We start from the raw sequence: 25,785 nt of genomic DNA, 5'->3' as shown, positions 1-25,785 counted from the left end.
ATGCATAGAAGAATTAAATCAACTCTCCAGAAATGTTTTTGTAGAGGGAATAGCATAACATGACATAGAGCTCAAAAATGTAATTTTTACATAACATCCCCTCCTTTAATACCTATGACTGTTGCTACAATTTGTTGTCTTTTACATAAACTTTATCATGGAATTACCCACCATGATGTTTGTCTTTAGCATATTAGCTGGCAAATCTTGAATCCTGTAAATAAAATTCTTCTGTGTTGTTCTTTCATGTGGTCGAAGAAAGAAGTTCAGATCTGCAGCTTTTCTGCGTGTCTCTGCTCCAGCTCCTACATAGAAAAACAAAACAAACAAAAAAAAGGGTTCACCTATCAGTGCAACCTGATAGTTCTAAGGTTTGGAGCTTATGCCTTTAGTTAACATCTTTATGTATGAAGCAAAGTTGAAGGTGGAATGATTAAGATGAAATATTTTACATATTTAGATATTTCAGTGCATATTAACTTAAAAGTATATTGCAATGTTTTCTTTGCTGTGTCAGAATGTGCCACCACATTATTTTTCATTAGCTACATTATGAGAGCAAAGCAAAAATTTTCTGTCTATTTTCATGAATTGATATTTATAAGTATAAGTACAATTTGTACACAAACAGAAATTATTCTGTTAACACTTCTTTTTTTATGATCTATTTAAGAGTCAAAGTCGTGTTTTTATCTCGCACTGCCTTACGATTACATTTTGTTTCATATCTGCATCACCTAGCTTCTGTTCTAATGAAACCATAGGGATTCTGGCTGACAGAAGCCATAAGGACTGTTAGAGCTTGTAGTTCTTTATTTTTACTTTATGGGTGCCCAAGAAAGCCATCTACATGGGCACATCTTTGTCAGCCTGCATGCAGGGTGTGTGTGTGTGCTTTTGGGGAGAAGAACTAAGAACAAAGAAACCTTTCAGCATTTTTTTGTTTACTCACCACTTTTCTAAGAGGAGCCAGTACCCCATAGAAGGAAACATCCATTTATGGTTTGCCCAGAGTGCACAATGAAACTTTTATATTTTGGGCCTCTCTCAGAAAGTGTGACTATATGGCCTCATGGATCTTATTACGTTATCAATGCTGCATTAGCCAATTTTCTGCATTTTGACCAACATTTTAGCTGGATTATTGACTTTTAAGGACAGCCTTATATTTTTGATTCTTTAATATAGTTTTTTTTAAACAAAATTATATAATATTAAGCATATTTAGAAGAGCATTTATTGTTTGTCTATGCATTATATTGTATCACCTTTAACTAATTGAGTAGAACAACCATAGAAACCAGTTCTAAGCATAATGAATTTGAGATTATTCATTTTAAGGACTATATCACTTTTATTTTCGATCTTTTAGGAAATCCCAAAAATAAGTAAATAATAGAAACTTAAAACATATGAGAAATGTGTTGCACAATTTCTTTTAAATCTCTATATTTTATTTTATGTCTTTGTTTATTTATTTATTTTTGATATATCAGGTTTTCCATTGATCCGACAACAGATCAGGACATGATCTTCCATATTGATGCTGAGTCTGGTGCCATTACGTTAGGGAAGATTTTGGACCGAGAGACGGCAGGTTGGCACAACATCACTGTGAAGGCTGTAGAAGCAGGTACATGAATTTCTGTTTTATGCATCTTTATAACACTGATTGTTAATCACCATTAATCACCAATGCCAAATCAGAAATTTGTAAAAGATGAAAATGATAATAAAACATGTCATGAATTATTTTCATAAGCTACAATATGATTAAAGATGGATTTTTGTCTATTTGTCATATTAGACACATATGCACTTATCTAATGAAATGACAAAAAATTCTGAAATTAAACCTTTACATTATTGGGACACAATTTAGTTTATAATAAGTTGAAATTTCATTGACATTATTACTAAACTACATTATTACTAAAGTAGTAACAGTTGAGATGCAATGTAACATATTGAACATATGGACATATATGTTCTTTCAACATATGCTTGGACTCCTTTTGATGAAATGTTTACACTGTTATGAGCCACAAACGCAAATTATAAACATTGTCTTTAATCTGTACTAGATAAAGTTTTAGTTTCTCAAAAATATGGTCATCATAAGTAATGATGACCATATTACAGATAATATGGTAATATGGTCATCTACAGGAGCATATATACTGTAGATGACCATGTAGATGTAGATCTAAATGGACACATGTAGATGACCATGTCGTGATTGTGCTTGCTTATAATCAAATCAACACACCAGTGATGTACAGTATGTGGTTGTATAAATAACATAGCACTTGTATGGTATGCTAATTGTCTTTTAAATCAAAGCTCTTGATGTACTCATGAGGGACATCTTAGCTGTTGGTGTAGTGATCCATGCACTTGATTTTTTTTTTTATTCTAGTGGGAAAATAAAGTAATCATTTTACTCTTTCAGCTTACAAAACACAATACTAAAAATGATTGGAGAACATTTCTTTTTTCATCTCAATGGGTGTTTGTCATAGTAGAGAAATAAAGAATGTAATAACTTGTATAGCAGGAAAGTTATTACTATGCCATTAGAAGAAAACTTGAAAATGGATAAGACCTCTTTTTCAATCTTATTCAGATGGAGTGATTTTGGGATTGTAGTGATGGCTGAATAGATTGGATTCTGCATCTGACAGAGATTTTACATCACACTGAGAGGGACAAAGGAAACAATGCCATAAACAAGACAAAATTAAAAAAATCTTTATATTTGTTCCTGCTGTGTTTCTCCCCACAATCTCATTTCTTTAATAATCACTACAACCAAAACTAAATTGAATGTAGTGTTACCCTACACAAATGTTTAGGCAAAACCTAAGCAGTTTGATTCCTCCTGGACTAATTGGTTTCTTTTTGTGCATGACACTATGGCGTAGGCACATTTAAATGGTAATTGAACATTTAATGCTGCCCAGCACCTTTCAGTGTTAGACATAAACACATGCCTGCGCTCGAAAGATAAAGCTTCTTGCACTGACAACCACAGAAACATCTACATAGACAAAGTCTCTGGTCAGTGGCATTAGAATGCCCACCCAGTATGTTTCTTTATCGCCTGTTAGCTCACAAAGTCTGGAGAGCTCAGACACACAGACAGGCAAGAGAAAGAAAGGGGAAAACATAGACACAAAGAAAAAATAAGGTCACAAGAGAGATGGAAATTGGAAGAGGTTTTGACTGTTTATTATTTAAAAGAGGCTACTTGGAGCATTTAAACAACTATCTTCATTTTAACCATAATTATTTTATTCTCTTTTAGGACTAAGAGAGCCACAAGGTCAAGTTGTTTGAAGACATTGTTAAAGTCTTATTTGTGGCATTACCCTCAATTATTCCAGTCCATTATAGACCTTTGAACTTCTTTATTGTGCGTATATCAGTATTGCACAAGAGAAAACAGCTTCCTGACAGTTCATATTCTGTGAATCTTAAGGTTAAAGTGTACCCTAAAAGTGAACTAAATGTCTCGTGCATGTAGTCTTAGGAAAGTTACTTTTGTTAAAATTCAAACACATATCCTGCTAATTCTAAACATTTGCAAACACAGCATGTCTTCAACTTTACCCAATTAATAGTCTTCAGCTATGTCTGCAGACACTGGTACAATGAAAGATGAAACAACCTCTCATCTGTATAATGCTTGTCTTCCATGTACGGAGTGCAGTACCTTCCGAGTACAAGAGAAGCGTTTAATACACTGTCACTAGCTGAGTACTCAAGTTTCTTGGCAGTCTCCTCTATAGAAATGTACCAGGTTAAGTTGGAGTGACATATAATTTTCGAGAACTGATAGCGAGTATGATACCACCTTGCAAAACTGCTTTTTCACCTAGACAGGTAGGTGGAAAAAAGGGCTTCACCCTGAGGGCAAAAACATACCGAAGATGCTGAAAGTCTTTATCTCTTGCTCTATTGCATGGAAAAGATGTTTACCATTGCATAATTTCCCTACATTTGCTGTCTGGCAAACACATGCAGACCTTTTGACTCTTAGAATGTTTGAACATTATCCCTTGTATGTCCAAATGAATCACACACTGTTGGGAACACGTTGAAGGAAGATAAAGAGGTTCAGGGACGTGAAATATAAAAGGAACATTAAACTGAAAAGCAAAACAGTTTTATATGCAAAATATATGCAAATGCATAGGTGAAATTAAACATGGAAGCAAAATTAGATTAAATTTAGTAATAAAGAGCAGATAAGGGGATCTTACTGTTTGCAGGTAGCCTAATGCACAACAGAGTTTAATTTGTCACACTTGAATGAGCATTGTATTGCATTGCAAAGCACCTGTCAACAAACATGTGAATACCTAATGATACAAAATCAGAGAAGTGTATTTTTGTTATTACTCAGTCATATATTTGGGCATAGCCATACTATTCATATGCTAAAAGTAGGTAATAGGAATAAAAATAGGGATCCCATAAAGCATATTTAAAAAAAATACAGTTGTAGAATTACAAAGAATTTGTTTTTCAAGTCTTTTAAATTGGTTATATGTATTTATTTATGCAATAAAGTTATTGATTTAAATTGTAGTAAAGCAATATTATAATGTATTTAATGGGATTAATAGTAGTCCTTTGTTGTTTAATAAAAACTGTGAGATCAAGATGTTATTACATGTTATTACTGCATCTTACAATATTGTGAAGCAGTCTTCTGCTTGAGCTTTTCAAATATTCACCATGTTAGCATAATCAACAAAGGTCAGGTATAGGGTTATGACTAATTTAGAGCTCTCTTAATTAATTTCATTGCTATGTATCTATGTTAAGTACAATCAGCTGCACAAGTCATTGTAACCACTATGTTGTTAAATTAATAGAATAACTTTCTCTGTTATGAAAGCATGTTACTATCAAGCAAAAAAATACAATCTTAATGTAACATTTTTAGATAAGAACACAATTTTAAGTTTAATTAGCTAATCCATCGCTGGTTTCCTGTTGTGAGAGATATTGACTGCCACACTTTGATTTATCCTCTGCAATTAAGAGACAATAGCGAAGAACAATAACTCTTGATTGTTCAAAAGAACTGAATAATTGTTCACAGATGAACAAAAATACAGTTAATACTGTTTATTTACTGCGGGGTGTTTTATCATATAACTGATTGTTGCATTTTGTAGCCTCTTATTTGTAACTGGTTAGGTAAAAATTAGTCTCCTCTTTTAAAACAAACTTATGTGAATGTTTCCCAGCAGCAACAGTTAAAGCAAAGATATAGATTAACAAGGAAGGCTGAATATCAAATCAAATTACACTCAAACAATAAACATGACATACTGACCAATTAATTAATTAGTAACATGCATTATCAATCATTGTGTATAGTAGCAGGTTAAGGTTTGGCTGATATTTTAGCACTTTGATTAATATTTTGTTAGGTTTATGCACCAAATAGTTGGTCAGAGGCAATGATTTTTATTTTGCTAAGCATAGGCAAAAAATATCTTAGAAATAAATTGTTCTGGGCCCCTAAACCAAAACTCCAATAATAAATAAAACTTCAATATTTTCAACTATAAAACTAAAATATTGATTGTGATCGCCGTAAGTACCACTCGTCAGACTAATAGTCCAACATTCCTGTCTGACACTTAGCTGTTAGACAAATGTAGGAATGTTTGTGTAATTTCCTCAGTAAAGAAAAAACTTGACACTTTCACTGGCATGGTGTTTCACATGGAATGTAGTTAAATGTGTTCACGTGTTAGTCTGCAAATTTTAATGTTTCATTTGGATTCTTTTATGATGGAGCAACTCTTACCAACTCTGAGATGTTCATTTTAGGGTGCTTCATATGTTCAGAAATAAGAAATGACTACATGAGGTTTCTAATCTGTAGATTTTGCTCCTTTGCTCCCTTGTGTCATGTTGTCTGTCACAAAAAATATTGAAGTTTGTCATGCAGTATGATCAAATGTAAACACATTTAGTGGTAACAGTACTTTTATAAGGAATGTTATACACTGGAAAATTTATTTTAGCCTTTTGTTTCTCTAAGACACAAAGCCTGACCAATATGCCAAATGTTGTAGTGCTGTTAGTGCCTCACTGACTGTGGGCTCACCTGTTAATTTAAGCGATTCAAACATCAAAGGTAGTTATACATAGAATTACTGTTGGCTCTCCAACCAAAAATGTTGCATCACTACATATGAGTAGAGTACTTTGTAAAGTGTATTAAAACAACCTCAGTGGAGTTAATCTGAAGTGAGAATGTTGAAGCATACATTTAGAATGTTATTTCATTAGAAATAGTAGTTTGTGCATAGGTTAATGTTTGTGTCTCTCTTTTTTGCTTTGTTTTTATCCAAAGGTAAAGATGTGTACAAATTTTGACAATTTTTGTATGTGTCTTGTGATTTATTATGAGTCTGACATATAGGAAACATAGGTTTCTCCTTCTTCCACATTTTCTGTGTTCACTCCACACAGAAAATTAATAAATAAATTCCCACCGATATTTTGCACGCAGTTTGTCTGCCTTGGCTCAATGGAGAGACCAAACTCAGGCACAGTCTAGTACATTTGTATCTTCATTTTTTGCTCCTGACAAAAGTGACACTTTAAACCAAACAATTTCCTCCAGCTACGTTGAACCATTTGGTCACAAGCTCTATAACACCCCAGACGCCTACTCGCATGCAAAGAGAGACACACCCGCTCACATCCTCTATCTGTCTTCTTGAAGTAATGTCAGCATAATGCAGTGCCTGAGAGACGTTTCCACCGTATGATTCTCGACAGCTGGTCTGTGTGGCAAAGATACAGAGCATGCCAATAGGCTGTTGAAACCCTTGTATTATTATTTTTTTGCCCCTATATCTGAAGACAGATTTGGAACAGTACCACTTTGTTCACATGAATTAACCTGTTTTACAGATTTTTTTTTTTTAGTTTTAATGCTAGATGGTCCATTTTGTTTCAGTAAATCTGTTTGGATCTCTTCAAGTTCAAATCTAGAGGGTGAACATTTTGACATTTACTGAATTGTATACTAAGAACCTTAATAGAAGCAGAAACAGAAGAATAGAGCTGTTTGGCACTGGTACTCAAAGAGTATTTATGTTTCTGTCCAACATAAACTAGTTTGCACAAACTTATTTGTCAAATCTTGTATTATACATAGTTAGATTTTTGAGGTGAGACAGCGAGTGAGAGCTTGAAAACCCCTCTCCAGCACGCTAAGTCTAATTGCTTTGCTTTATTGTGTTTGGTGCATCAAGCCACGCTTTATTCTCAAGTAGTCTGGCATATTTATTTTTGTCTTATTTTTCTGTAAACAACCAATTTGTATTATTATTTGAGTTTGTTGCACTTGACTCCCTACTAATGTTAAGCAAATTTTATACATCCAATGTGATACTTCTAGCAGTAGACGTTTGTGTGGATTATTTTTATCCATGGGTAAGCTGTTGCTGCCTTTTCTGTGGGGTGCCGCTCAATTGTGTTAGTTGTGCATTATTTATTCCTGGGCTGTGTATTCTAATTAACCAGGATACCCACACCAGCGCTGCAAGCAACCAGATCGTTCATTAAGCTCCCACATAATGTTCTCTGACTCTATTTTTTTTTTGTATACAAACTTGTACTTTCACATATGCCCACACAAAACACATAGACACATTCAGTGGCCCTCCGGCTTCTGTCCTTATTGTACACAGTGCTTTGTGAGCATGACTGAAACTATATCAAATATTATCATATCATTAAGAATGAGAATTAAGACTCAAACAAAAATGTTGCTAATTTGAAGTGAGTCCTAATTGTGGTAATTATACATCTTCTTAATTTTTTCATTCACATTTTAATCCATTAAGAAAATTGTTTTTGGAGTGCATATATATCTAGTAAGAACACAAAAATTCTGGAGTAAAGTGCATTATTTTGTCATTTTTAGGGTGCACTTACTTGCACCCAGGCCATTACATAGTACAGAAATTGCGTCATCCATGGCAGAGATACAGAGATGAAAAGGTACCCTTTTTACCATTTTTATATCAATCAACACTGCCTGAAATTGTTATTCAGCACTTTGGCACAATGCTAAACTAACTGGTCACTTCCTTGCAAAAAAATAGTTATATACACATCTCTGTGTTATCTCATTAATACTGGCTTTTGAAAAGTCATTGATAAATATATCTATTAATACAGTGTTATGCCTTATGCATAGTGCATTCTACTACTAAAATGCTGCTAAATCAGCATGTTGGCAGTATTTTAAAGCTACTGTCTTTTGTCAATTTTGGCATGAGTGCAGCAAGCTAAGGTGCAGTTGTGTGTTCAGAATTGGCAGAATTTTCAGTTTCAAAATGATCACTGCATCAGAGGATAATGGCCTCCATGAGGTAAAAACAACAACTAAAAAAAACTATTAGGTTACATTTACATACATAAAGCATTGGTAAAGAATGGTGTACAGACACTTTAGTTAGTTATTTAAAAATAATCCATGTTGTAATCAATACTATTTTATGCAAGTTTCCTGTCTTGCATCAAAAGTTACAGATGCAAGTTAGGAAGTAACTTGCATCTGAACTTCCTTTATTTACTTATTAGGATTTTAAGTGAGATTCTCAAAAAATTTGTAAAATGATAACTGAATTCTATGCACCAAATGTGACACACTCAATAGATTAGAGCAGGTATTCTGATGAGACTTGTTAGTCAGATTAAAAATAGCTTTTGAAAATAACAACCTATGCAGGTATTAAACATACTTTTCATTAAGCTCACATTTCAGTATTCCAAATGTTTAAGTCAAGTCGAGTTTATTTATGTAGTACATTTCAACAAGGCAGTTCAAAGTGCTTCACATCATAAAAATATAACACAGCAACCAATTATGAAATAGCAATAAACATTTCATTTTGCCTAATGCCATCATCAAAATCATCAAGCAAATATACATCAAATATATTGATCAATGCTACACTTATTATTGATCAAAGACAACTTTAAACAGGTGAGGTTTTAGACTCAGTAAATAACAAGTAATAACATCTTGATCTGACAGTTTTTATTAAAGAACAAAGGACTACTATTAATCCCATTAAATACATTATAATATTGCTTTACTACAGTTTAAAGGCTGATTTTATTAGTCTGATTTTAATCTTTGTCATATTTTGAATGTAGGTGGAAAACAGAAATAAAAAAATCAGTCTGTGCATAGTAATGTAATTTGTTTTGCTTACTGAATTACTAAACTAAATTAACTATTTAACAATATTCTAATTTACTGATTTGGTCTCGGTACTCCAGGACTTTTGTTTCTGTCTTTTTGGTGTATTTTCTTATGCATTTATCAACACAACACTAATACTGAGCGTTGTTCCATTGGATATTTCTTCCTGTTAAAAACAATTTCTTCCCATTGTCACCAAATACTTGCTCAGGAGAAGGGCTTGCTTTTAAAGTGAATGACTCATAGCAAGTGACCTGTTCCTCACTGCCATTATTTTCTTTGCTGACCTTGACTCTACTGCATTGCAATTTCACCATCACACCATTTGTCATAATGTTTATGAATACTGTATTTAGGTAAGAATTGGACCTTCTAGTCTTGCAGCTTTTTGACTTGATATTTGTTCTGAATTGGTGCAGTGAAGAATTCCCACGTCTAAATACTTTCTGTTTTGCTTTTCTACAGATAACCACACAATGGCGTCCTTTTCAGCCATTAGTATTCGGATCCTGGATGTAAATGACAATCCTCCTGAACTGGCTACACCATATGAAGCTGCTATATGTGAAGATGCCAAGCCAGGCCAGGTATGATTGTTACTATTTTTTAAAACAAAAAATATCTGCTAAATATATATGAATTGCCCAATATCAAAAAAAACACAACACTGAAAAACACATTCACAGTTGGCACGGAACACTTGCTCTCAAAAGTTTAGCCACTTAGGTTAAAATACCAGGTATTTGTGACATTTTTTTTTCATTTTTAATATAATAGATATCTTGTAAAATAAAATAAAAAAACAGACAAATGCATATATAGAAAGAAAAATACATATCTTTTTTGCATGTGTTTGCATACTCCTAAACTAAGTTTTAACTAAAAGAAAGTATTTAATCTATGTTAAGTATTTTAACTTTTGACAAAACATAATTTTTTTTTCAATGACTTGAGATGGATTTCATTACACTATGACATATTATCTAGCAAGGGTCTTTATAGGACTACATTTGTTTGTCATCAACCTTACTTGTTAGTCCGGACATATGAAAAATACTAGAAATAGTTTCTAACATTTCTAGCATGTCAAGTCTCTGGAGTTTCACATCTTTCATTCTGTTCTCTGCCTTCCCTATTGAATGAAAGTGACACATTGTTAAAATATTTGAGTCTTAAAATGAAAAGCTGTAGATTTCAAGGGATTTGTCACATAAGCACAAGTAATATCCTGATTTTTTTAAGCATAAGTTTAACATAACTGAAAACATATGAGGATTTCCATATGTTTAATTGGCACAAGAGCATGAATCAGTGTTGCATTTCTTTTCTTTGTTAGAAATTCTAATGAAAAATAAGTAATTCACTTCTGTTTGTCTCTAAACTTGTGTATATTTTTGCATTTGTAAAGCATTTTTGCAAACATTTGGAGTAAAAAATCTTACACAGAACAAGAAAAATTATTCTGAACATGAACCAGTTAAACAATCAACATGACCTTGCAAGGATTTGCAGGTATTTGCTTTGTAGAAAATATTCTTGGAAATAGTATTTAAATGAATATGAGATTATTCCATTATAAAGGTTTACTTTGTAATGTGTAAAATTCTGTTTGATAAAAGTGTGTTCTTTAGGCTATAAAATTAAAACTCAATTCACTTGTTTATTTCCCACAACATAAACAAATAGAAAACCACCGTGGCATCTTAAAAGCCCAAAATTATTAATAAGTTTAGGGCAAAGGGCCGTTTTACCATGTACCAACCAAACAGTGATGATTGATTGGACAGGCCTGTCTGGATAACCAAGACAGAAGGTGCTGCTGCCTTCCAATCATATAGAGGTCCAGGTCTTTCAGTTGATAACGATTAAAAAATGGACGAAGTAGTTAGGGAGTTTTATTCACCTTACACCGCCGCCAACAGACCTTTGGCAGAGTTAGACCCAATTATCATGGGCAGAGCAAAGGAATAATTAAAACAACGAGACTTTAAAGCAGGGCCCCCATGTTGGAAGCTGCATTTACATGTGTAATGAGGCTCAGGCCTCTCCTCTCATTGATCCATAGGCTCTTAACCACTTATAGCCCCCTTGTGCCTCTGCTATACTGCCAGTCTGAGCCTCAGCTGAGCACTGTCTGGTCTGATCTCTCCCACTCCCAGCTCCTTTCCCCATCTGCAAAATCCCACATTAACCTTCATCTCCTAATCACAACGAGATGATTAGTCTTCCTGCTAAAAAGAAAATTACATTTTCTTTTGCGCTCACTAGAGAGGTAAAGGCAGGAACATATTTCATGGTGTTATTATGAACAAACAATACAAACATTAAACTATGACATTAAAAAATTCATATGTACACTTTTGTTGATCCTTTGGTGCTTTTTTACCATGTACTATATGAATATGTAGGCAGGAAATGTATGTATGTTTATTATTTATTGATTTATATGTTGCATGTATTTCCATGTATTGAAATGCTCAGTCAGTGACTGGAGTTGCGAATTAGCTGTAGCTATGTACTCTTGGTGCTCAAGTGACAGACTTGTTGTCCTCTACATTTATATACTTTGTCCCTGGTAAATAAATGAATAAATTCATTTAAATTAAATGGTGAAAATGCTTACCCAATAAATTACATTTTATTCATTTTATTTTATTAACATCATACTTTCATTTGTACATTTTGCATAGCTGAGTTGTGGATGATCACACAGTGGTTACCACTTACCATTTGGTTGTGGATTTTTCAACTGTGAAACCTGTAGGACAACCCTTAGCTATTTTAAGCAAAAAGGGTTGCAACAATTCCCCTCAAAAGAAAAAAAAAAAGCCTTTTGGATCATTGTTATGGCAAATGGCCTGTACCTTTATTCTGTTTCAGAGAACTACATTATAATATAATTTGCAGTATTTCTAGTTAAACCACCAGAATGTCATATGTACACACCATTTTACAGAACATAAATACAGTACCCACTTGCAAGAATTTTGATTAGACTTTTACTTTACCTGTAATTTAGATATCAAAATTCAAAGGTTGCATTGAACTAAAGGGTTGTTGTCTGAAATGCTGTAGTTCTTTGATGTCTACAGTTAGCAAAGATGCAATTGTTTGTTCAGTAACAAAAAAAGCTGCCAAAAGAATAGCCTTGGGGTATGTACATCAACAGAGAGATGTTGTTAGTGTACAATGAGATTCGTTTTGTTCTAGTTCCCTTGTATGTTGTTGATCAATTTGCAAGCTTGAAAAAACCAGCAGCTTTCAGAAATGGCTATAATTAAGTCAAATTTACTTTTACCTGGAATTAGCAGATGCTGGTGTGCACCCCTCCTTTGCCTAATGCATTTCCCTCTGGACTCACAGAATGTGCATGCTAGTCAGTTGCTGCATCTGAGTTAAGAACAGGTTGTGGTTGCTTTATTCACTGTTAGTTTAAGATTAATTTAGCACACAGACCACCTGGAATTATGTAAATGGACCAATAGTAATTGACCAGCTTAAGCTTAAGATGCAAAACTTTCAATAAGAGGAGTGGACACTAGTTGTTTTTTTTTTCCAAGGAAAGGCTGAAATCTAGTTTGAGCCGTGATTCACTGTACATGATTGATTGCCTGACTTTGTTCTTACTAATTATAGGTAAGCAGTAATTATTTTTCATAGACAGTCCAACTTGGCTGTCGGTATAACAATGAGACAGATATCTATTTTATTTTTTATCCCTTGTTGCATTTCAATACCTGTCTCTGTAGAGACATACAGTATAATAAAGGCTTGCAAGAACACCTACCGCACTCACACATCCTTTGCTGTCACACTCTTGATATATCAGATCAAACCCTGGTTTACTAAGCTAAAAAGGGTTGCTCCATTGCTGCCTGTTTTGTGCTGTGTTATCTCTCACTTTTGTTAACAAAGTGTCGGATTTCTGGCTCAGCTCTTGCTTTTAGTGGAACCACAGAGAAAATCAGATTTACCTAAACCTTTTTACTGCGGTTGTGTTTGATCCTATTTGAGGGCTGGCAACACAATCATGTTTGTGTTTAGAAGGAAAATACACAAGGGGGCAGAGAGGGGTTAGGTAGGAGCAAAATAACTAAATGACATGGGTTAAACATGTTTTCATTGTGAACTCTGCTCAACCTGGGACAATGGAACATACATACTGTGCTTCTTAGGCCTTGATGAATATATTTACATGACAAAGACAGATAGAGCAGTATAAATACTTTTTCCTTACTTGTGATGGGAAATGATGCAGGCATCCCCAACCATCTTAAGAATGAAAATAGTTTTTAATTTATCTCATAGCTTTGTAAGCATGTTCAAAGTAAGCAGAATTAACAGTTTCCATAGTGGCAAATTCTGATTTGACTTAAAATCTCTCCTAAATTCTGTAGTTTTGTCTTTATTAAATGTGAATTACAATTTCCACGGTCAACCCATTCCTGATCCTGTGGTATTTTCCTGACAAAATACAAAGGGACAGATATCATATAGTGCAATGTGAACAAAAAAGGGCTGTTTGGACAAAGAATGGCCTTGGGTAACAGTGGCCTGTCAACTTCACCGTGTTGTCTCAGCTGATGGATTGGGTCACTGCGACAAATCACCTCAGTTTAGCCACAGCACCGCCAACCTCCAACCCCCGGGAGACATAGTTAAATGTTAAGGTTGAAACATACACACACACTGATGATACTCACCTCATATACATGGAGAAGACATAGAAAAACAAAAATGACACATTGGGTATATATAGTAAAGTTACAACAAATCAGACAACAAAAACACTGTCTAACTTCCGGACTTGCTAGACATTCTTCCATGTGTAAGAGACTGTATGAGTCATTTGTCCTACTCACCAAATGCCTCGTCCTTTTGTTGTCTCTAAAATATTTAAGACGGTCAGATACAATAGCAGATTTCACGCCTAGATGAAAGCTGTACCAGTATTCATTTGTATCAGTAGTGTGTATATATGTATATGTGGAAAGTGGGTTATGAAAGTGGGAGAAGACATGCATCAAAGGTCATCAGGTCGGGAATCACATCTGTGACAGCCGTGTCAAGGACTATGGCCTCCTTACAGCACCCTGGTCAGTACAGGATCTGTCTCTGTCCCTGGTGAAGCTTGCATCATAACGTTAGACATAGAATACGAACACACATTGAACGTAATTGTTTCAAGTAAAGTCAAAGTAAAAATTTCCTTTTAGGTAAAATTTGTAACTTTTACTTCAATTCAACACAAAAATGTAAGTTGTCATATCTAAACCAAAAGAATTAAGTGAGATTAACGTAATAAGTCCATAACATAAACTAAGATAAGAGATAAATCTTTATTGTCATTGTCACAAGAACAACGAAATTTAAACTACAGCCCAAATACACTTTTTAGAGTTAATACCAAAGCATTTCTGTTTACCTATTGCCACTTTAAGCTACAACAACATATCACAATAACAGCTTCTTAACACAGCAGGACAGTACTGAGCCACACCAAGAGTGTTCAAATATTTTCTAAAGAAAAGAAATGCAAAGACATAGCATTTATTTGGTCACCATAAATGCTATGTCTATGGTGATTACCATATTGGATTTTTTGTTGTTTATTTAACTAATTGGGTAACTGTTATAAACTATTTTTTGCTATTTTTAAGTTAATTGCTGGACTTCCTATGTATGCATGCTTTAATCTGAGATTCTACATTAAAAGCTTTATAGTGCTTTGGCTTTACTTCCAGGTTAGTGCCTTTGTGTCCCTGCCCTGGAAAGAGTTTGCCCTCCCCACTTTTATTAAGAGACTAAAACCATGAACACCCACGTTGCTCCTTAAAAGCACAACATGTTCTCATTCCCATGACATCAGAAATGCTATTTTTTTAAACACCTATAGCAGCTCTCATACATGCAAGAGGTGTCATTTGGATTATTTGCCATAATACATTAGACACAGTAATGTCTGATGCTAGGAGCAAGTGTTACTTTGAAAACAAGTTCAACAGTTCCCTTTGAAAGCAACAAGAGTGATGATAAAACAAGCAGCAAAAGTCTACACCATTGTAGATTCCGATATGTATCTTTTGTGAATAGGCGGTTAAAAAGCAGCTTTTTCCTATTTTTCTTTCTAAATATTTGAAGGAAAATATTTAGAACATTGTTTTTATAGACACTGAGGGACTGTGGAAATTATTTCTCATGGCATCTTAACTGCAAAAGGTAGAATTATTTTCTTTAGGGAATTAAGTTGAACTTCTGTAAGGTGAGTTAAGTTATCCACAATTCAGAAAATGGATGACAGCGTAACTTGCAGATGCATCACTGTATCCTCACAGCTTCTTGAAGTATGTTTTTGCACTCAAAGACAACATGGCTTGAATGATAATATTTTGGGACATATGCCTCTGGTGTTGTATGATACCATTTAGTTGATGTTTTCATATTCCTAGTCTGTAAAAACAAAATTAGCTGCCAGTCACTGTGATGTCTTCCTTTCAGCAATCAAGCTCTTTCCGCCCACCAGTGTTGCGCAGCACTTTTATGCCATGTTGCCAAACCCATGGCTTAAAAGTTCAGACATGCCCTTTTTCAGCAAATGTATAGTTCCCCTTTATGTACTGTAAAGCCAAAAATTATATTTACCCCTGGCAGTTTTATATTTAAAATTGTCTTCATTCGATGAAGTCTGTTTTTAACTAGACATGATATGTGTGAGAAGAAAAAAGGAAAATGCAAAGTGAAAGAGAATCTTAATTTCATCTAATATATATATAAAATTGTATTGCCATTATAGCAATTAAAACTGTTTTGCTATTGCAGTTATTTAGATTATTTTTGTCATCTTTATGTAATTTTTGGTTGGAGGACCTTACTGTCCCACTAATATTTTGTGAAATTTTGTTAAAATTACCAGTATTCAAAAGGATTTTTAATGATTCTGTAAGTTTGCATTTTAAAGTTGCTTTTTGACATAGTTGAGAGCTCTTTAGAGCTTTGTTTTTACTACCAGCACCCAATTATAATAAAGCCTTTTTATTCTAAAAGCCTGCAACAAACTGATTCAGTACACTAATTATTTTAATCTCCTCTTCACTTGTAAATTTAGAATAAAGTGTTTGCTAAATCATTTTCTACAATGGTGCTACAGCACTGTGGATGCTTGTCATGGTGGCCCTATGTGAGCTGAGACGATACAATGTACAAGAAGCAATGTGTGCGAGATTTATGCAAGTCAGAACCAAATCATAACTTACCATGAAATGGGACAAACACCAACAGATAGAGATGCAGTAGTTTGAGACTTTAATACTCTTCAAATAAAAATAACTCAGCCATACAGACTGACTGGAAGAAGTTACTTTTAACTACCTACAACCTTCTGTATGAGATCTTCTTAACTAGTATTCAAAGACCTTAGTAAAACATACAGTATTTACAATGCAGCTTGTTTTATGCTTTTATAAATCATATTGTTATTGGCATGTTATTGGTATGAATAATGTCAAGAAAATGTTAATCTCTTATCCTCAGGTAAAACAAGCTTGGACACGTTTGAACTTTGGCAACAACCACATTTATTGTTATTGCTGTGAATCTCCTGTGTGCCCCAGAGCCATGAAAAAAGAAAAAAAAAAAAAAAAACAGTTTAATTATCCGAAGGGCACAATAATAAGAATTTTCACCCTTCAAAGTAATGGAAGAATTCTGCTTTCAGTGATGAGCCTCCCAGCACATTTTAGGTTGTTTCATGTTTATTTTTTATTTATTCAGGTATTCATTACCTTTCTGGTTTGCTGATTTTGACTGTGAATAAGAAAGATGCCTCCTTCTCACAACCTTCACCTTTCAGACACATCCAGTGCAAATGGGCTCCACTTTTGGGAAAGTCTTCCCCTCTAGCTTTCCAAAGATGCAAGAGATTTAAGGGGGTCAAGAAAGGGTATAGCGAGATAGAAATCTAATTAGGTGATTTTTGCTAGAGGGAGCTTCAGTTGGCACTCGATAAACTCCCACACAGTCACTTTCCTTCGTGCTCGTTTTTCTCTGTCTCAGCGCTCAGTTTTCACTCACTCTGCGATGCTCCCTTAGAGTCCCCCGCTGAGGGCACGTAACAGAGAGCAGATCATGGTTCTCTTGCAACAACTCAATCGGTGTTCATATTTTTCTTAAAAAAACGTAGATTTCCTCTTAGTTGCTAACTTTTTTGCATACACGTTTTTTTTTTCTTTTAGCCTTGCTCATTATTCTTTTACTTTTAAACTAAAAAACAATACATGCCAATGACAGGGCTTCAAAGGCCGCTGTGAAAAAAAGATCAATTCTGGTTTTGCATTTTTCACAGCCCACTCTACTGTATTTTTCAGACATTTTTGTGGATGAGTAGACATGTAGTATATTCTACTTTACGTTTTTTTGTTTGTCATTTTTGCTTGAGTGCACATACACAAACAACTCTTGGATGAATATTCAAACACCTGATGTGTTGAAGATTAATTTCTTTCACAAAACAAACCTGCTGTCCTTTTAAATAATTACTTTGTCATTTTAGGTTTCTCTTTTTTTCCCTAAGATCTCCATGGTTTGTTTTGTTGATCCTTCTTTTGTTGATCTAATGTTTAGTTTGGACAATTTGATTTACAGTCTGTTAACTGTGAAACCAGTACAACTACAGTCTATTGATGTTATTTAACTAAGTGACAAATGTGGTATTGCAAACTTCTTATAAACCTTTTTTTCTTTAAACTCTTGGTTTTATAACCATCATTTGGACCGCTCAGATAGACTACATTAAAAAAAGAGATAAAGGGAAAAAGCAAATAGCAATTACTCCATGGCCCTTGTTCTGAAAGCAGGATCAGTGAAGACCCTTATTAAATTTTGGAGTAACTATGTGCATATCTTGGGTTTTCAGTTTCAGAAAGCCAGACAGCCGTTATCCTCAGTCAACGTACTTCCACAACTTACTCCGTGAACCAACCTTGCTTGGTAAGAGGATTGTTTAAGCAAATCCTGAGTTTGCCCTCTGGTTTTGCTGAGACCTGGCCTAAGGAAAGTGTCAGAACTGGCATGTCCTTTTCTGGGGGAGATGATGGAGAGCATATACTCTGCAGAAATCTAACTCAGAAGTGAGTGATCACACCATGATTAGATGTTTTATCATTCCCGGATTAATATATCTTTGAACATTACTGTTTTTTGGCACAGTCAGTATATCTCTGAAATTTCAGCCCACACATCGCTCATATGACTTAACAAGGACATTCTTTGAGTTGCACTATTTTAAAGCCAACGGGATTCTGACAGGAATGTTACTGTAGCACCTAACCTGATACTGTATAGCAGAGGTCACCTCTGAGAGGTGCCTAATTTAATTTCCCCCTTATTTCCTCACCTGAGACACCCCAGTGTCTCACCTCTCAGGTGAGACACTGGGGTTCAATTCCGCTTGAGAAAAGGTATTCTTTTTCTCTTTTACGCTATTGGTATCAATGAATGTGAGAATGTTAATCAAGGCATATTTCTCTGAATATTTGTACCTAGGGTTTTTTTTTCTTTACATAACTTTTCAATAATTATTTATAGTGACTGTTGTACGTCTTCTCTTCTCTCTCCAGGAAAGCTTCTAAATCATAAAAAACATAACATTTTTATTCATCTTGCCTTTGCATTCATGTCTCTGCCAATTTTGTTTTCTGCTGTTCACACAATCAAGGACTGTCAGCTGGAGAAGAATCAAAATTATTTAGGTTTTCTCCAGTTAAAGGGCAGAAATCTGGGACAAAACAGCACCTGCTGAAGTAACATTCCACACATGCACAACTCATTTTGTGCAGAGACTCATTTTACATAATGATTGGATTTATTTCTCATATTTCTGGTCCAACAAAGTATGGCATAATTAGCAGTGACGGTGAATGGGTTATCGCCCTAAAGTTTAAAGTATTTGTAAATGGATGGTGGTATTTGATTAAGTAAGGAATGACTTATCTCAGTAATGATGGTGAATGTAGATTTATGTCAACACTAAACCTGAGCTGTGTGTGTCTTATCCATCCATCCATTTTCTGTTCACCCTTTGTCCCTAATGGGGTTGGGAGGGTTGCTGGTGCCTATCTCCAGCTACGTTCCAGGCGGGAGGCGGGGTTCACCCTGGACAGGTCGCCAGTCTGTCGCAGGGCAACACAAAGACATACAGGACAAACAACCATTCACACACACACACTCACACCTAGGGAGAATTTAGATAGACCAATTAACCTAACAGTCATGTTTTTGGACTGTGGGAGGAAGCCGGAGTACCCGGAGAGAACCCACGCATGCACAGGGAGAACATGCAAACTCCATGCAGAAAGACCCCGGCCGGGAATCGAACCCAGGACCTTCTTGCTGCAAGGCAACAGTGCTACCAACTGCGCCACTGTGCAGCCTGTGTGTCTTATATTTGTTTGAAATGGTTTGCAAACCCTGTAACTATATTTTGTGGTACATAAATTTAGTTAACCCAATAAAAGAAATGGATAGAAACAAGGTTGCAAGATGTGTGAAGTCAATGAAATAAGATAACAGATAATGTCAAATAAGACAGAGAAACCTTGGTGACTACTGCCAGTAAGATGAATGTTGTAAAATACAACATCAATAAGCAAAAAAGCAGTAAGCCTTTATGCGGTTTATGCAAATATGCAATTTATTGATAATTCCTGCCAACGCCCTGTGTTTGACCTGCACTCAGGTCAGAAAAACATGGGGAAAAGCAACTTTAATCAAGAGCAATTTGATGTGTGATTTGCCAAAATGCCCCAGTGGCTTTAAAATAACAAATAAGAAAGTTATCCCTCCTTTTCCATGTTAGCAATACGAGTATGGTTGATAAATGAGTAATTATAAATGTTCTGACAAACTGCCAGCAAGCCACTCCCCTCTGTCAAACCCCTCTGCTGCATCTTTTTTCTCTGCTGGAGTGATGAGAACCAGGTGGATTCATTCTCCTACCAATCAGAGTGTAGGTACTTAAGGGGTGACTGACCTGGCACTCCTGGTTTTGAAGTGCCACAGCATGAAAGCAAACAATCCTGGTAGCACGTAAACTGAAACTGTGCAAAAGTTTCTAAAAAACTGTGAAGGGCAGCCGGTAAGCTTACAATACTGTTACTCATAAACATGGACTTGGATTGATTGTTTGAGAGTTAATATTATTGAAAAGAAAAAGGAAAAAAAAGACAAGACAATACACTTGGTGTTTATTGGTTGAAGTAGAAAGTGAAAAAAAATGTTGGTTAGGATGTTTGACTATGAAATTAAATGTTGTTAAATATGCTAATTTATTTATTGGCGTTGAATTTTATTATAAAACATTTGCTATTTATTACACTTTAGGATTAAATGGTTTAAATGGGTGGAAATTTATCTTGTTAATTTCACAGTGTATTTATCTTGTTAATTTCAGATTGTAATAGATGTGTTTCTGTTTGTTTTGAGGTTTTTCACCTATGTGGTTGGACTACTAAAAATTATGAAAATTAAGATGGACTAACCAAAATGAAGACTCCTTAACTGAAATCCAGTTTTGTTTCACAGTAGAGACCTATCCTTTTCAAGTGGGGATCGCACAGCAAATTAAACCTAACAGAACTTGACAATAAAATCATAACATCACTAGAAACCAATAAAGTTAAAGCCTCTCTATTTTGACACCCATTTCAACATATAGAATAAGCATTGTAGCATTTAACAATGTTGGAGGTGCTTTCAGGATGTTAAAGTTAAAGTAATAAAATTAGTAAAATGGTCAATTCTGTGGTGCACAATCAGGTGGTAAACAAGATACTATCTCCTTTATGTTCATAGAACAGAATATATGTTTACAGATGGAAAATATTAAATGTGTTTGGATTTTCCTGTTATATTGAAACTCTACAGTACAAATGGAAGCTATCACACTGTATAAATTACAGTCAGTTGGAATAGTTCCCAGATTTGAAATGTTCTGATTACCAGGGATAGACTGGTAATGTGTCCATTCTGGAAACATCCAGAATGGTTGTCCGGTCCATCATCAAAAAGTCACAGTGAGTGCCTCTAACAGCTAATAACAGCAGGGGACACAGCTTTTTTAATTGTAGCTGAGGATGCAGGTGTCTGTGCATTTCTTGAATGCATCACATGCTTCTTCGCAGTGCACCATTAAGACGCCGTATCATTTACCATGAAGTTATGCCGCAGAATTTGTAATTACAAACTAAGCCACATTATCCCAAATAGCCTCCTTGAGCCATGGGTATGACTAAGCCTGTTGTGTGTCTGTGATGCAGTGTTAGCGCTCAGAAGCCATTTATTGTAAAGGTACAACTGTGTCCTGGAAGTGTGACTGTAATCAGCTCAGACCCAGTAATACCTAGGCTACATTCGTTCTCATAATTTAGTGGTGTGCAAGGCACAAAGGCGGCTTTCACATAAACATAAATAGGATCGTAACCATACCATTAAAGGACATTTTGGGCTTCAGAATGGCCGTAGTTAAGAATTTGATTGTTTAGGAGTCAGTTCACATATAGAGAAGTAATAAAGGATTTAGGTCTGATAATACCTGCTTTTACCGTGACACATCAGAACTATAATTAAAGGAGAATGCACTGAAGTTCAGTTGAAGAAAATTCAATGACTTTGATGACCAGGATGAAGGTCATAAATTTTGCAATAAAAAAAAGTTAAATGTGTTGTCAGAACTTAGCAGTAGTTTTCCAAATAACCGATTTGGGAAACTCAGTTATAGAAATCTGTTTCCAGGCTTTCTGTTAGATTTTTTTTATTTTTTATTTAATAACTTATTTGTTTGAGATTTGACAAGAGGTTTCATAATGAGAATATCATATCGTTCCCTCCTTCTTTTTTTACTTTAATAAAATAAAAGTAAAAGAAAACATAGTACATCTCTTCTCAAATCAATCAAACTTTAAATTGGCGTAGCAATATAAAATCCCCCATGCTCCACATGGGTTTATGACACCTATCTGCATGCACTTTGAGACTGCTTGCCTGGCCATGAAGTTTGGATGAGAGCATATAACAGTCTGCCCATCACTGTGACTGTTTGGTAACATCACAAAAGTTCATAATGGAAATGACAAAATCCCACATGCTTCTGGCATCACCAAGAAGCCAATGCCAATGAGTTTAAATATAAAAGTTATTTTAAACAATTGTGATGAAACTCTTTTTATACAGAGAATATATGCTTGTAAGAAAAACTAACAGAATTCATCTGTATTGATCCGATCTCCAGTAATTAAATACGTTTCGTAATGAGAGTGAACCTTGAAGTTGGAGGTGGTGGGCGAGTGTTTAGGTGTTGGCACCAGGAATGCTGCCATCTCTGTGTGGAGTAGGCATGTGGATGATGCTGGGGGTGGTGGAGCAGCATCTGTGGCAAATAGGGTGAAGGTGCGTCATTGTTTGTTGGTCCCTCTTGCTCAACCTGATGCTGCTCCTGACTGGTGCCTGAGGGCTTGGGGCCCAGGAGGCTGGAAGTAAGAAAAAAACACCACAAAAAACTTTTTTTGTTTTAGTGTCTGACAGTGACTATTAGTTCACTCTCAGAACTAACAGTCTGACAGTTAGTCTGTCTAACTGTCAGACTAACGACTTGTGCTAAGTCGTTCAGTGCTAAGTCACTGTCACAGTGCTAAGTCACTGAACGACTTGCCACCACAATATATTAAAGATCTGCTGTTTTTGTATCAACCTTGCAGACCAGCAGCATTCAGCTTCTATGTACCAGAAATCTGGAATAAACTTCTGTTCCTTTAAATGAAGATTACAAACCCATTCATTTAGAGATGCTTTTCAACAATAATAAATGGAACATTGACCAACATATTTGATGTGTATTGATGATTTTGATGATGGCACTCATCAAAATGTTATGTTTGTTACTGGTTTTCTCAATAATTGAATGGCATTTTTTATGACTTTGTATTTTTGTGTTTTATAATGTATAGCACTTTGAACTGCCTTGTTAATGAAATGTGCAATAAACTTGATTAACTGATTGATCTCTTATTGCAGTAGACTTCACATTTATTCTTCCAAATAGCATTTCAATGTGATTTCACAAATAGAATAAGAGTCTCATTTCAGAGTCTTCATTTTCAATGCAAGATTATCTGGTTCAGAGTTTGAGTCTTTTATTGTTAACTGCCGTAGAGATAATAAAATACAGTCCAGACCTGTTTAAATTACTGTGAAATAGCCTTTTAATTTAGAGCGGGGAGGAAGCATCATATCAGATGTCAACATTAGTGTTAGCGGCTAATGGTTTGTTGGAGGAATGAGGTCAATGGTTAACTAGATGCTTCAACATCTCTGTTGTCAAGAACATGACTGCTATTTAGAAGGATACATTTATGGTTAGATTTAGTTGGTTTTGTTTTGTTTTCTTGTATGGAGTGGCTTTTATTCATTGTCCATGTAATTGCTTTGATAGGCTTCGTCCCCCCACCACAACGACCTTGAACAGAACAAAGCTGGTATAAAAAATAAATAGGTAGAGGAGATGGAAGAACATTGGCATTATTTGTAAGTATTATCCAACCACAGGGAAATGTTTGACTAGTGCAATTAATAAACTAAGCAAAAATATACATTTGTTTTTCCTCTTACTTTACATAGAAATGTCCTTTAGAAAATAGATCATTTGGGTAATTATTGGTTAAATGTCAGTAATCTTGTATATTATTCAAGTAATCTGGATTGCAATAAGTATGCATTAAATGAAAGAAATCAAAATATTAAAACTGTGGTTTTATATATTATGTGGTGGGAAAGAAAACAAAGCAGACCAATGTGGTGCGAAAATAAAATTGATCAACTTGAGGTTTGATTCTGGCTGCAGAGTAATAGTTTGAGAGGAAGACGAATTGTCCCTGAATGCTGTGCGCTAAGGGGTAAACATCTCCAGGGGATGTTTGATGTCTATTCAGCTTGCTTTGAATCCTACCTTATCTCATTGTTTCCTCATGAAGCTCGCAAAATTACATCTTTTTTTTTTTTTTTATGTGAATCAGTATTATTGCATTACACCCACCAATAGCCTTGGTGCATTGTTCCTGTTCTGCTTATCTTGATCATGACTTCTATTTTTCTTATAGCAATTGTGCCAACCCCACAGAGGATGTGTCCTTTTTTTCACAACTGCATTGTATGATACTTCCCAACACTAGGGCATTTTTCAAAATGCTGTGTCAATTCTCAGGCAAAAGAAGTTTTAATCTCTTTGTGACTATGGCCCTTTTGAGCCACTATTTCACAGCAAGCCTTTTCGGTCTGTTGCATCTCATGCCACCTCGTTCCCTCCCTGGTGAAAAAGGCATTTGAAACGCAAAGTGATTTTAAATGCCTTTTTTTGTTCCCATTGACAAGATCTGAGTAGAAAATCTAACCTTTCTTTCTTGTCCTCTTATTTTTTTTTTTCCTTGCTGCTTCTCTGCCCTTAGTTAATTCACACCATCAGCGTAGTGGATAGAGATGAACCACAAGCTGGACATCGTTTTTTCTTCACACTACCATCAGAGGCTGCCAGCAGTCGTCACTTCACCTTGTGGGATGTCAAAGGTAAGATGGACAATATCGTCTCACTTATTTTTTAAAAACTACAACTGTCATCATAATGAGATGTCAAACCTTTAATAGTAAAAAATAAATATTCTTTGAGGAAGTTAGGGGCATATTTGGTGTGAGCGGAGCCATTCAAAATGTGTACATTGTCAGTCAAACTAAAAGAGAGAAATGTTCTGGATCTGGGTGGATGTCATAAAAAATAAGACCTCTAAATTTGTCCAAAAGTAATGGAAATGTTAAAATTGGATTACAACCTTGATACATCATTCAAATAAACACCAAAAGGTAACCCTTAACGTATTTCTAAAACTCGTCATTATTTCTACGATAAAAGAAAAACAGCGCAGGATGTGGGATTTGCAACAGAGTCAAATTTGATGCAATTTGCAAGGCTTTTTTGGGTTGGTTTGGGGGAATTAAGAATAATCTTTTTGTCCAGGTTGATTTGAAAGGAGAGCTATTATTTCTGAGAAGAGCAATCATCAAGGACGTGCTGATAAGAAAATTTGGACTGATGCAACATCCAATATCAATACTTCTGCCATGGCGATATCTACCAAGTTTTTCCAATGTCATATGTATATTTTACACTATGTATTTTCCAATGCATTCCACACTGTGCATTCCACATCACATCCATTGCTTTTTTGCTCCAGTTAAACACCCCGAGCCATATTTCTGTCACTGTCACATGACCAAACAGATACTACATAGTCAACCCGCTCTTCTCCTGAAACACATACACAAAGGGCAACAAGATGGAAATAAACAGTGGTTGTTTATAACAGCCCAGTTTTACTCATCAGACTGATACAGATATGTTAAAAATTGTTAGAAATGTTTTAAGATGTGGCCTATTGTCCTTTTTATTTTTTTTTTTTAAATCACGATATGGTCATCCTAGCCAATCGGAT

The 25,785-nt window shown here is 35.1% G+C and overlaps 1 protein-coding gene across 2 annotated transcripts in view; it reads left to right on the top strand.

The window, feature by feature from the left end:
- cdh22 (cadherin 22) overlaps nucleotides 1–25,785 on the top strand; it is a 164,817-nt gene that overhangs the window by 125,824 nt on the left and 13,208 nt on the right. For both annotated transcript variants that reach the window (XM_028003980.1, XM_028003981.1), the window contains exons 9-11: nucleotides 1,497–1,633; nucleotides 9,722–9,843; nucleotides 24,748–24,865. In XM_028003980.1, coding sequence (XP_027859781.1) covers nucleotides 1,497–1,633; nucleotides 9,722–9,843; nucleotides 24,748–24,865 — 377 coding nt within the window. The remainder of the gene's footprint in view (nucleotides 1–1,496; nucleotides 1,634–9,721; nucleotides 9,844–24,747; nucleotides 24,866–25,785) is intronic.

The sequence above is a fragment of the Xiphophorus couchianus genome, chromosome 20, assembly GCF_001444195.1.
Source record: "Xiphophorus couchianus chromosome 20, X_couchianus-1.0, whole genome shotgun sequence".
Taxonomy (NCBI): domain Eukaryota; kingdom Metazoa; phylum Chordata; class Actinopteri; order Cyprinodontiformes; family Poeciliidae; genus Xiphophorus; species Xiphophorus couchianus.
This window is presented reverse-complemented; position numbering and strand designations above follow the sequence as displayed.